The following is a 13758-nucleotide window of genomic DNA, read 5'->3' as shown; positions in this document are numbered from 1 at the left end:
AAGACCAGTTGCAAGGGAGCAACAGCCAGAGAGGGATATGCCTTCATCTCATCTCCTGCTAATGGGCTTTGCAGCCCCACTTGGTTGGGCACCATGGGAAGCAGGATGCCCTGTGCTTTGGTCTGACCCAGCAGGGCTCTGTGTATATTCTTATATTCAAGCTCAGCACCTCAGCCTTTCCTGTTCTGTAGTACTCCTTGAACATCCCAAACTAATTCTTTCTAGTTCCAAGTTTGAAATGCTCTTATTTTTGCCCAAATAAATGAATGCCTTCAGTCTTCTGTTGCCTTGAAACCAGCCTTTGCTGAAGATGAGGAAAGGAAGGATTTCATTCTATCCTATCAATGTTCCAAGAGCAGCCAGGAATCAGATGGGATAAGTTATGGAATAAGGCATCAAATGGGATAATCCAGGTTCTGCCTTTATTTATTTGTGTAAAACTGGTGTACCCCTCCTTTAAAATTCTTATCTTGGAAAGAGAACATAAAACCAGTACACTGACACAAAACCAGTGTACTGACCCCACTTTACTTTCAAAGCACTGTTCTTCAGTTGTAGAATCAGGCGGTAAGATGGATCACATCTGTAACATCAGCAGCATCTTCTGGGGCACCCCAGCCTCTTGATCATGGAAGTGCCTTCCATCAGAGAAGCAGCTTGAGATGAATGCTGCTGTAACTGGGAGCAGCAGGCTGAAGAGGTGAGTGACAGGGCCGGGATGGGACTTCTAGCCCCGTTTGAGATCCTGTACCTGAGTACAGCATCTCTTAGAATAATGTCTAGAGATGGCTTTTGTTTCCTTGCAGAAGAACCATGAGCTGGTCTGACTGAACCATATGGGAGAAAATAGCAGTAGCACTCCTAGCAGAAATCAGAACTTTTAGCCAGATGATAGGAAGTCATATAGAAGCGATTCCCATGATCACTGGAAAGCAGGCTAGGGGAGCAGGCTAGGGGAGTGGTTGTGGGAACCACCGGGCTCGCAGGCAAGCCCAGTGCTCCCGAGGTGGCTAGCCCACCTAAACCACCCTCCCCTAAATGAGGTTAACGGAGCAAGCACTTAGTTTACCTCATTTTGTTGCTCATGCGCCACCGCGGTGTGCAGCAACACACAAGTAGACTCTGGGGCTTGGGGGTCTCTCCAGGATGCCCCGCACACTCACGTGGGGCATCCTGGAACTTCCGGGAACTTCCGGAGCCCCGATCCCCACAGCCCCTGCCGGCAACATGACGAGCAGCTGCTCATCTGCGGGGCTAGGCCCACTCTCCTCGCAAAAGCCCCTCAGGTGCACACATCAGATGGCTTTTCCATCCCGTTATGGTGATGGATTGTGCTGATTTTGTGTGTGAGTTGCCATTTCCCTGTTCTGATGGCAGAGCATAACGTGTGGTAAGGCGTTTTCCAGCCAGAAAGGTTCGAAGAAGAGATATGTTAGCCATTGTCGATCTGCTTGCAGAGGCCCAACCTACATTTCATTTTTCTTATGGAAAGAGCCATTTCGTGAAAGCAGCTCTTCTTTCTCAACATGGGACAGCCTTTGCCAGATAACAAAACTAATGGCCAGAAACAGTGAGATGCTGTCTTGGCAGAGTAAGTTACAGCAGAAGGGCTCCCATTGACTGATAAGGAGAGGATTACTTATGACAACAAAAGGGAAGCTGGCTCCAGCTTTTTCCGGGAACTTCCAGAAGCGGTCTGTTTGTAAATCTATCTAAAAATAAGAATCTGGTTCTCATGACCAAAATTACAGTGGGAGGAACATCCAAGCCTGGCTGCAATCCCCAGGCATGCTCCTGAGAAATGGTTGTGTATCTGCAAAAATCAAAGCAGGAGGAGGAGAGGGAAGTGATCTTCTGCTAGCCATGACATGGGCAGGATGATGATGGACAGTCCAGCTCATGTACCCAGCACTGTATTGAGGGTGAAGGAAGAGCACATTCCATGCCATCATACCCAGACCATGCCCTGCCCCTTCTCCCTTGATTTTTACTGTTTCTCAGGAGGGCACATGGGTCTGAAATTCTGCCTGGATGCTCCTCCCACCCAGCTCCAAGCCCATGGTGACTGGTGAACCCTTTCCTTCCAGATGTGATTAGTTACTTGCTGTTGCTTAGAGAGGAGAAATGATTCAAAAGGAAGTGTTCCTTCCAAGTGAACAGGAGGGTGGTAAACCAGTGGAACGTCCAATTCACAGACCACCCTTAAACCTTCATCCAGAGTCATGGTTTGTTACACCCAAGTGGTCCCATAGGTTACATTGGATCCCCCCACCCAAATTTTTCAGGCCACAGAACCCACAATAATGTAACATTTCACTCCAGAGGAGTGCAGCGGTTGATCCCCACATCCCAAGCATGGCATCCTGAGTGACTGCACAACTCACTGAGAATGTGAGCTTTTAGCAAATAAAAATGAACATTTCAGATCCTGCACTAATGAGGACCCATACTTCAACAGCTCTGTTCTCAGTATTTCAGCTGAAAGGACACACTGTGACTGCGCTAGACAAAATCTGAGAGCTCGTCAAGGGCATTCTATGGGTCAGTCTCCCACAATATTACATTTTTTGCTTGGTTTCTTGTCAGCTGTCCTGGGCACAAGCTTCCTGGGTATACACAATACCAACATCTTCTGTCCATCGAAGCCAAACACAGATGACAGTGCTTCCCTTTGTGAATGTGATTCCATCTCTGGGGATATGTTTGGTTTCTTGTGTCTTATAGAGCCTATACAGGCTAACCTCTTGCTCAGGAGAGCCTCTGCCAGCTATACACCACGGGGAAAGCTATCCCTCACCACAATTCTCTGAGTGCAGGTTCAGATTAACATTGCCCTGCACATTTGAGAACATCCAGTCTGTGGCAAGAATGCACTTGCCCTGATGTCACTGGTGGATGTGCCAATCCACTGTTAGCACATCCTTTAATTGTGTAGGGGATGCTCATCTTAATCACCCCTCTACATGCACTTCAGCAAGCAGCCCCAAGTGTTGTTCCATGGTTGTACACACTGCTGCTCAAGTTGCAGGTCTACTTGTCTTTGTTGCAGTCCTCCAGTTTGCTTCCCCAGGTAAATATCTCCTGTCAGTGGGTAGGATGTTTCTGCATCACAGCACCACCATAATTTCAAACTGTACTTCTTTGGCTTGCATGGAATGTGTTGCCATAAGGGACAGCATTTCAGAATCCTAACAGCTACTCATCAACTGCTGGTCAAACTCAGGAACATAGCTGTGCTGCAGCTTCTGCACAAACAAGATCCAGATAACTGTAATGGTTGCTAGCTTGGCAGTCACTCTTCTCTCCTGTCATGTAGCTTTTTCATTGAACCTTACATTACTTGTAATGTCAACTCAGCTGCATTGTGGCACAGAAGTAAGAAGGCCCCAAATGTACTGCCCACAGTCCCTGCAGCACTTCCTGATTGACATGAAACACACCAGCCAGGACTAGTAGGCAAAGGTACACTTGGAGTTCTGTTAGGTCAAGGTGCTTCCATCAGAACATAGGAAGGTGCTGCCTATTGAGTCAGACCATAGGTCCATCTAGAGCAGCATTGTCTACTCTGACTGGCAGTGTCTCTCCAGGACCTTCAGGCAGTATTTGGATTCCTCCATCAGGGTTCATGATGGCTCCCTCCCTCCCTCCGAGATTACAGGGGAGGGAGTTGCTTCAATCATTGCCTCCTCCTGCTGGACTAAACATCTCTTGGTCTGGCCTATCACTGGAGGGTGCAGACCCCACCATGGCACTGTGCAATGGGCAAGTAATAGATTTGTTGTAGACCACCTTTTGTCATTTCTGTTTGATATAACCCATCATCTTGGTACCTTCACTGGCAGGTGAGTGAGGTTCACCAGACTGCTCAGTGCCTCACATTCCATCACTACATCTTGCTCTTTCCACCTGGAACCAAGGTCCAACAACGCATGGACACACACACACACACACACACACACACACACACACACACCAACTTCTGAGCTGTATCCCAGGGCGATTTCCAGATTAGCTGCTCAACAGCAACAAAATGCTTCCGTTCAGGCAAATCGCTTTCAAAACATAAACAGCAGGAAGGGCAGTCTCACAAAAACTAACAACCGAAAAAAACAGCAACTTTTTAACGCTGGATATACAACATCATAGCACTATATCGCAGTGATTAAATTTGAAACATGGCATTGGAAATATGAACAGCACCCTGCTGTCAGCATAGGGACTTCAGTGTCACAACACAGGAAGTGTGGAAGCACACTTCAGAGATTAATCATGACCCCGTTGCAGGGTCTAATCTGGAAAGCGCCCAGTAGGAGAACTGTGAAAAGACCAGAGAGGTACTGTGGATAATTGATCCACTGATTTGATCCACAGGCTGGTTGAAGTGGTTGTTCAACAAGCTGGTTGAAGTGGTTGTTCAACAAGCTGGTTGAAGTGGTTGTTCAACAAGCTGGTTGAAGTGGTTGTTCAACAAGCTGGTTGAAGTGGTTGTTACTGTTGTGATCCTTTGGCTTTTTTCTGCAGGCTAAAATCCCTGCTCCTGCCAAGAGATGCTTCTGAATGCTTTACTTGTTCCGAACACTAGGTCTGACATTGTGGGAGGTGCTGTTTTCATCTGCCCTTAGTTGAGAACACAGACCTATACAGTGCCTCAGACTAGTTTTGAGAAAATATCATCATCTGGGGAAACAAAACTGAAGTTTCCAAAGGAAACAGGGTGTTCTCACCCATCCCCTCCCCTCCCCTCCCAGCAGAGCTTGCTGTGGGGGTAGGGGGAGAGACATGTGCCCTCATGTTATTACGTGGGGTGAGTAGGCCACTCGGGCAAAGTATCATCTGAACTGGGCCCATGAGTCACAAATAGTCTGTTCCCACCTTTCTTCAGCCTCTGGAAGAGATTTCTGAAAGGCTCACCAGCTGTATTGATTCTAACGTCTTGGTAAAACTATCTAAATATATCCACATAAATTAGTCTAGCAGCATGAACCATGGTTGCGCAAGTTAACTACGCCCCACTCTTCCACCCTGTATACTGGTAACATTACACAGATAACAAGCACACAGGGCACGGGGCCTTTCCTGTACTGAGTACCCATAGTTTTTGAACACTAATTTGGCAAGTGTGTGATTATAGTTCCATTTCAGATTGCAAGAGTTTGGCCATCATAGTAATCAGGAATCCAGGTTTAGGAAACCACAGATCAAGCAGTAGATTGACAAACTGGAAATGATTCAGACATGACGAGCTAGGATCTCAGGAAAGGCTGCATGAACTGCACAGAGAAAAGAGTAGCAGGGATATGGCCAGGGGCCAAAAAACTGCAGAACTAGTCCAAGGCAGATTTGTTTATCTAAGACTGTAGCTCCTCTCCATGTGCGGGAAGGAAACTTCCAAGGCAAGCTGAGATGGCTTGACACGGATGCAGTGGAGTCAGGGGCGAGGGGTCAACTTCAAAGAAAAAGGTCATTTAATCATCAGCATGCGCCTAGGCAATTGTTTCAATTCTCATCTGTACTGACTATTTAAAAAAAGAAACTGTCCCCAGGGGTGGGGTGGAGGGCAGGAGATAGATTGTGGCTTCCTATTCACTATGGACAAAATAAATGGTTCAGAATTGTCGGAAGATGGAATTTAGACTGAATGCTAGGAAAAGCTATCTCACTCTTCCAAACAGCTCCATATTGAAAGAAGTTGATTGGGGAGATGGAAAGTCTCCAGGAGAGGAGATTCAACCAGGAAAAAAGCTGGAAGGGCATCTGCTTATGCTTTAGGTACATGATCTCCTGGCCTTGGAGGAAGGATCTGGGCTACAATATCCTATCTGGTCTGTTCCAATTCTATAGTTCTTGTAATCAGAGAACAAACACCGATGGTTCTGAACTGTGTATCATTATCAGGAGCAGAGGCAGACCAGCGGCAGCCTGTCTCCAGCCGCTGCGGCCCCACTCGCCCTGCCCCTTACATCTGACGTCAGATACGGGGGGGCATGGTCTGGCTCCTGAATGGGGCCACTGGCTCCTGTTCGGGAGTTCGATTCAGGACAGCGCTGTGTTTGCAGCGCAGCCAAGAGCAGCTTTCTCCTGCCTTAGGGAGAGCCTCTCCTGGCTGCACTGTGAACGCAGCGCTGGCCATCTAACTCCTGATTGGGGCTGCATGGCCCCGTTTGGGAGCTCGATCAGGGCTAGTGCTGTGTTTGCAGCGTGGCCAGAAGTGACTCTCCCTGCCTTTAAGCGATGGCCGCGTGGCCCCGCCCGGGAGCTAAACCAGCCCCCCCTGCATCTGATGTCAGATGTGGGCAGGGGTGGAGCCACCATTGGGCCAACAGATCCAAAGAACCCAGGCCACGCCCAATCAGGGGCTGCGCCTCGTGGCTCCGACACACACACGCCGCGTCTGACATCAGATGCGGGGGGTGCCGGTTTAGCTCCCATGTGGGGGCCACGCGGCCCCCATCCAGGAGTTAAATGGCCACTGTGTTCGCAGCACAGCCAGGAGCAGCTCTTCTCTGCCTTAAGGCGAAGAAGAGCTTCTCCCGGCTGTGCTGCGAACACAGCCCCAGCCCCAGAGTAGCTCCCGAAGGGCTCACGCAGCCCTTTCGGGAGTTAAATGGCTGGTGCTGCGCACACAGTGCCAGCCTGACACACACTCTCGAATGGAGCTGTGGGGCTGCGTTCAGGAGCCAGACCATGTCCCCCCCCATGTCTGACGTCAGATGTGGGGGGGCGGGGTGAGTGGGGCCGCAGCTGCATATGGGCCACTGGCGGTCAGGCTCTGCGCCTGGATGGGGGGGGTGAGTTGGGGCCACAAGGCATGGCCCCTGAGGGGCAGTGGCCTGGGATCTTTGAACCCAGTTGCCCAACGGTGGCTACGCTCCTGATCATTATGCTTTCACCGAGTTTTTCTGGGGGGTTTGCCGAGTCTCTGTGCTTCTCATGTTATGCAAACATGTTGCCAGGGAAACCAGTCTAGGGCTAAGTAGATGTTATATGAGAGTCAAGTGCATCTGTCTCCTGGCTTTTTGCAGAGGGTTAGTAAACTGAAAAGCAGTCTTGCAGATTGTAATCATGAACAGAGGAAAAGTGAGGGAAGGGAGGAGTATTTAACACTTGCCCTTCTCACTGGGATCCCCTTATCTTTTTCTGCACAGGGATAAATAGCAGCTTGGCATGGCAATTTTGACTGGACAAACAGTAGGGAGGAAAAGGTCTAAGCCCACTCCCACTCCGATTACAGCCTCAGTGGCTGCTTTTCACTTTAAGAAGAAAGAAAGAGACTGATTCATGCACATCCCATAAAGGCTAGTTTGGCCCTTAGGTCACCAGTGTTGTAAGAAAGTGTACTGCCTATCTTGTCCTAAAAAGAAGCCTCCTCGTGCATTCTAGAGGTGTGCATGAAATGTTTCGGCACCTCATTAGAGAGGCGCCGGAATGATTAGGGTTACTGTAGCCTAAACACTTTGGCGGGGCCAAGTGGTAGTTTTAAGGAACCGGTACACGGAGCAGTGGGGAAGTAACCTGCCTAGGGAGCAAGAAGTTGCTGATTCGAATCCCTGCTGGTATGCTTCCCAGACTATGGGAAGCACCTATACTGGGCAGCAGCGATATAGGAAGATGCTGAAAGGGATCATCTCATACTGTGTGGGAGATGGCAATGGAAAACCCCTCCTGTATTCCAGCAAAGAAAACCACAAGGCTCTGTGGGCACCAGGAGTCAACACCAACTTGACGGTACAAGTTTACCTTTACATAGGTCCTTACCTGTTCCTCTGCTGTCCCACTGCCATCCCGGTGGTGGCGTCGTGCTGCTGGCATGTGCTGATGGCTGCTTTCCTGTTCCCAGCAGCCTGCGCATGGCATCAGCGCGGACACCATGTGCGTGCCGACACCGCACGTGGGCTGCTGAGAACAAGGAAGCAGCCGTGCATGGCCTTTTGAGCAGCACAGCACTGCGACCAGAGCAGCGGTGGGGCAGTGGAGGAGCAGGTAAGGACCTGTGCCGCGTACCTGCTCCTTCGCTACCACTCTCCGCCCCACTCCACTCCGCCTTCCCAAAACCTTTCATGCATATCCCTACTTGCCTTGGTGCACACATGCAAATCGGCAACAAGTAGCCTGACATTTTGTCCACCAGATGGCGCTATCTACAAGGCAAAAGGAACAGCCATGTTTCCATTCTCATTGGGAAGCTCAGAACAAGGCCAGCTTGAGGGGACAGTTGACCTGCCATCCCTAACAAAATATGGAGCAGGATAATTGTATCAATTGCACCAGTCATCATTGTGTAGGAAGGCTCAGGGCCATTATCTTAGACGAAAGAAACTGAAGCTCTTTTCACACATTATGTTCAAGATTCATATAAATGTACACAAGTGCAGATCAATGTTCCCTGTAACAGAAATTCCCAGACATTGGTGACTACAACTCCCATCATCCCCAGCTGCAATGGCCTTTCACTTTCACTACAGCAGTACACTTCCTCTCTGTATCCTGCATTTCAGGAGGCCTGTGCCACAGGGGCATAGCTAGAGGGGGCCCTTGTTCACACACCCTCTCCCAGGCGGCCCCTTGGAGGGAGGGAGATAATGAAGAAAATAGGGAGGGGTGGATCTTTGAACCCATCTGCTCAATGATAGCTGTGTGCCCAGGTTCACTTTCAGAATGAATGCAACACAGTTGTTCCACGCTGAAATGCATATGAATGTACAGACATAACACATACAACATAATGTTCGACTAGAGCCCGAGAGACACCAACAGAGAGCAGAAGTGACAGGGCACTCTGGACAAATTTTCCAGTGTATAGAGAGGCCAATATCCTGCCCCCACACACAAAGAGGTGCTCTGCTGTCTTCTCAGTCCCTACTCCGGACAGACACACACATACAGGAAGGAATGGAGACAATGGGTAGCTAATGAGAGATTTGGACTGTCCACCGATGCAAGGGTCTGTGGGGACGTAGAGCCACCGACTGGCAGGCACAGGGGAAGAAAGGGAGGAAGAGTAGGCAGTGGGTCATTGCTGCCTTTAGAATGGCATTTGTGTCCCTTTCTCCCCCACTAAGCTCAATGGGCATTCTGACCATGACTGGTTCATCTACTCACGTTTCACTCCTGGTCGCTTTCCATATTAGACCCTGCAATAGGGTCACGTCGGATCTCGGAAATGTGCTTCCACACTTCCTGCATTGTGACACCGCAGTCCCTACATGGACAGCAGGGTGCCGTTCACATTGCCAATGCCTTGTCTCGAATTTAATCACTGTAATATAGGACGTCGTATATCCGGCGTAAGGAAGTTGCTGTTTTTTCAGGTTGTTAGTTGCTGCTAGACTGCTCCCCCTGCTGTTTACGTCTCAGTACGACTTGCCTGAATGGAGGCATTTTGCCACTATTGAGCAGCTAATCTGGAAAGTGCCCTAGAGAAGAACAGAGAACAAGGCCTCACAAAACCCCAAGATACAGAGAATAGCAGCCCCAATGGAGTTTGGAATCTACTTGCTGCAGATGGGGGGAAAATGAGAGCAGGCACTTACCACCAACATCCAGGTCCACCTTGTAGCCAACAAAGTGGGTGTGGATTGTCCCCAAGGTGTGGTCTCCAACTCGATTTCCAAAATCTAGCCCATCGGCATAGAGGAAAGACGAGCTTATATAACCTGAGGCTCGGACTTTGCTTTCAATGGCTCCATTTGGATAAAACACAAAGTCCCAAACATAGTCGTAGTTGCCCATGGTGGTCACGGAGCGCAAGACCAGTGCAGTGCCAGGCAGCCCCCCATAGTAGAGAGAATGAAGTTTGGAGTAATGGCGCCGAAGCGGAGCACCCATGTCCTGTTCAAATACACAGAAGGCATCTCGGCTAACAATGGGCCTTTCTGCTTGAGCTAAAGAGTCAACATCAAGATAGCTAGCAGAATAAGGGCAATCAACCCCTCGGACCAGAGGATACGTGAACCTTCCAATCCCAAAGCTCCCATCCATGTACCGGGTGGACATTCCACCAGGGTTGCTGGAGCCATAGACAGACATGGCATCCTGCACGCTGAGCTCGTAGACAATCCTTTGGCCCTTGAACTTGATATCAAAGAGACAAGGCCCTCTGCTCACATCCATCCTGAAGGCAAAACTCCAGCAGGAGGAAGTGACTTGGTTCTTTCTCACAATGTAACGTGGTCCATAAGGCTCATAATGCAAAGGGCCCAGCCCAGGAGGATGCACCCTGGGCTTCATGGAGGAAAAATCCCCATCAGCTGGGACCCTTTGGACCATCCCCACATGCAGAAGCCCCTCCGTGAATTCTCTCTCCAGTTCTGCCAAATCTCTGTAGTACTGCCCATTGTAGAACACTTTCTTCAGAGTCCAGTGGGAGATATCCAGGCTGCTGTGATCTAGCAGCACCTCCAGCCCGACTGGGTGCAAAAAAAACCCAGTTACATTCTGAAATAGGACTAGCCAAGTGGCACGGTCCCCAGACTTCAGTCCCCGGGGAGATGTGGTCATGGCAACTAGGTTGGTCCCATCATATTGCAGCACCTTCTGCATGAAGCTTGGAGCTGTGGGGAAAATGGCACTGTGCAGAAAGCGTGCCATCTGCTTGTATTCGGCATCTAGTGGGGGCCTGCGATAATAGGGTATCGGCCCTCCATACTTCTGCACTGTCACGTCGCGGTGATACATCGGCTCTGGGAGGGGGCCCACCACAAACTCGGTGACGTTTGGGTGGGACTGGTTTCCAAAATATACCACAGCCAGTGCCTCCCGAGCCGGGCAGCTTCCTCCATAATCCAGAAACAACAAAGTCTCTGCTTTGGGTGGCAACTGCAAATCAACCAAATAGATGCAGTTTTCCGAAGGATTGGCACGAGACGCATCCACCAAGCCTGCCCCAAGGTTGGACTTCAGGTACCGTATCACCTGGACCAGTTCCTCTTGTGTCAGATCAGCAAAGACCCAACTTCTGTCGCTGTGCGGATGCTCCGGTGAGCCTTGCACCTGGTCGGCACAGCTAGCGTGGTTTGGACCTCTAATCAACAAGATGCAAACTAAGGCAAAAATCACAACTAAGGCCAGAAGGAGCATGAAGAGGAGAGTTTTCGAGTTCATGTTTGCAGCAGCAAAAGCAGGGGAGCAAGAAAGAGCCCAGCAGCAGCGTCCCAGTTGCAAGCAGCTTCTGTGAATTATGACCAGCTGGATTAAAGACAGTGAAGGCAAGAGGTGAGGGAGAGGCTGGGGGAGGAGTCCAGGGGCTTCCAGGGGCTCTGCAAAAGCAGATGGTCGTCCTCTCTCTGTCCTGATGTGCACACCCCGAGGCAGAGGCATCCCTGGGATCCAGCAGCCGGTGACTCATTAGACAAATTGCACACCGCTTGCTCCTGGCTCCTTGTTCAGTCCAGCCAACTTCCTGAAGATGTCTGCAAAGCCCCGGCAGTACCAACACTAGCAGGTTCAACAGGTCCAGCATGTTGTGTGCATTGCAAAATGCAGCCCCTCCCCACGGCACGGCAGCCTCTTTGCGTTCAGAGCCAGCTGTTTTGATTCCAAGACGTATAGCCTGCCTCTCTCACACCAAAGAAATCCAAGGTGGCTCACAGAACCAAGTTCAAACAAATAAAAGATCAATACAAAACCACGAAAGAAAGATGTCAACAGCACCAAACCCATTCAAGCAGCCCTAGTCAGTTAGATCTTCTTTTGCAGCGAACAAGACAGAACCGATGCACAAGGATGCACTTAGTTGTGATTTTTGCCAATGCACTGGGTCCAATTCGGAGCCCTGAGGCAACATGGTGCAAAACCATCGAAAAGCAAAGCACACCCCTCGAGTGAATGCATGTGCTTGGAGAACAAACTCTCCCTCCAGTCCCTGTGAACTGGGAGATGCTTTTGTACTCCCCACTTTGTATACAAAGAATACCAGGCCTTGTGTGCTGCTTTACACCAAGGGGGAAACCCAGTGTATGCTGCAAGGGTGGTGGTCTTTGTCCGTCCTCTTCAAGGTGAGGAGTCAGGACCTCTCTCAATCACTGCAGCTGGGCTGTCTGGAGGCAAGGCATAAGGACACCCCTGCCCCAACACACGCCTGTGTTCCCAGAGCATGAGACGCTTCTTTGGGGTGAACCATGCACGGTCTGGCGATTGCACTGCAGGGATGTTCTGGCTGGATCTTCTTCTCAAGCATGACATCTTCCTTCTCCCACCAGCCTTTTGAGGACAAGAGCACATTCTAGCTGCTCCTATACTGGAATTTCAACCCACAGCAGAAAGGCTTCAGACCATTTGTGCCTCTCTGTGTGCCTGTCCCAGCTGAGGAAAGAAAAACACACACACACCCAGCTAGGAGAGGCTCCGCGTGGGAATTTCCACTCATTTCCAGACTGCCCCAGATTGGTTTCCTGAAACCTCTATCCTGCAGTGAATGCACCCTTTCTGTCCTTTCAGGGTTGGATTGTCACCCTCCTCAGATGGCCCCACATGCCCTGATTCCTGCTTGGACCACAGCCACTCCTCTGCCTAACAGTTCCTTCACAGAACATGACGACTTGGTACCAGTCTCTAGCATCTGCATCACTCGTGGTCTGTTGGAGAGGAAATCCCTCCCTGTCTTCTCCTTGAGTTTTCAGGATCAAGCGTCTTTCTACTCCTCCTGTTTGCACAGCAGGGAATGTGACCCAGGGGAAAGACCTTATGAGAGAGGTTGCATTCTAAGTCAAGCCTTTTATTATTCTATTATAAACTCACCCAGACCTGACATCTCATGGCAGGTAATACGGCCATTCACACAAAGGTAAACTGGGTGGAACAAGTGTTCTGACCAGGTTGGGGAGCTGCGTACGCTCCCAATTTCCACACGTGTGTGAGCAAACAACAAGACAGGAGGATGGGGAGTGACTGCGCATGAGGCAGGAATTGGGCGTAGGGTTGCCAACATTCCATTGCCTGAATGCAGGACGCAAGAGAGTGTGTGTGTGTGGGGGGGGTGTCATCCCAGGGGTAATCAGAAGCCTGAGTAGTGATGCATTTGTAAAACAACAACAAAACAGCACAAGCAAGCCCCATTATTTCACAAATCTTTTTGTTCACACAGACCATCATGGAGCAAGTGTCAGGTGAGAAATTAAAAACATCCCCCAAGTTTACACACATACACAATGGCGGATTACCATATAGGCTGCCGCCTATGGCGGCAAATCTTGAGGAGTGGCATCCTGGAAGGAAACTTAATTCTCCCCCGCAACCTTTAAAAATGCCGCTGTGTAGCGGCGGAGGCTCCACCCACTTCCTAAACCATCACAGGATGTGAAGTCAGGCACTGGAGGATGGCAGCAAAAGAGATCCTCCCTCAAGCCAGGCTTACTCGCAAATGACACAGAGCGGGTGATTTCAGACCTCTGTGCATGTGTGTGCTTGTGCGCGCAGAGGCCCAAAATTGCCCACTCTGTGTCACTTGCGAGTAAACCGGGCTTGAGGAAGGACCTCTTTCGCTGCCGTCTCTGCTGGGATGAGCTCCTCCCTCAAGCCCAGCTTACTCACAAATGACACAAAGCGGGAAATTTCAGGCCTCTGTGCATGTGCGCGCATGCACAGAGGCCCAAAATTGGGCACTCTGTCTCATTTGTGAGTTAGCTGGGCTTTAAGGAGGACCTCTTTCGCTGTCATCCTCCAGTGCCCAACCTCACCTCCTGTGAGGCAGGTGGAGCCTCTGTCGCTATACAGCAGCATTTTTAAAGGTAAAAAACAGAAATAACTTTCCCTCCCCACCAA

At 50.0% G+C, this 13758-nt stretch overlaps 1 protein-coding gene across 1 annotated transcript; it reads right to left on the bottom strand.

Moving 5' to 3' along the window:
• Positions 1-5229: 5229 nt before the first annotated feature.
• LOC128331323 (membrane primary amine oxidase-like) lies at positions 5230-11100 on the bottom strand. Its single transcript, XM_053264669.1, has 3 exons — positions 9527-11100; positions 7756-7988; positions 5230-5270 (listed from the first exon to the last, which is right to left on the bottom strand). Exons 1-3 carry the CDS (start codon positions 11098-11100, stop codon positions 5230-5232), a joined length of 1848 nt encoding a protein of 615 aa, XP_053120644.1.
• Between the last annotated feature and the right edge of the window lie 2658 nt (positions 11101-13758).

Source organism: Hemicordylus capensis, chromosome 6, assembly GCF_027244095.1.
Source record: "Hemicordylus capensis ecotype Gifberg chromosome 6, rHemCap1.1.pri, whole genome shotgun sequence".
Classification (NCBI taxonomy): Eukaryota; Metazoa; Chordata; class Lepidosauria; order Squamata; family Cordylidae; genus Hemicordylus; species Hemicordylus capensis.
This window is presented reverse-complemented; position numbering and strand designations above follow the sequence as displayed.

What these genes read in the sequence shown, in the direction of transcription:
- LOC128331323 (XM_053264669.1), bottom strand. Translation starts at nt 11,100, where the DNA reads ATGAACTCGAAAACTCTCCTCTTCATGCTCCTTCTGGCCTTAGTTGTG. An exon ending in GACCTGGATGTTGGTGGTAA is followed by an intron (nt 7,989 to 9,526) that starts GTGCCTGCTCTC and finishes TACGCGGCACAG; the next exon opens with GTCCTTACCTGCTCCTCCAC. An exon ending in GTGGGACAGCAGAGGAACAG is followed by an intron (nt 5,271 to 7,755) that starts GTAAGGACCTAT and finishes TTCTCTGTGCAG; the next exon opens with TTCATGCAGCCTTTCCTGAG.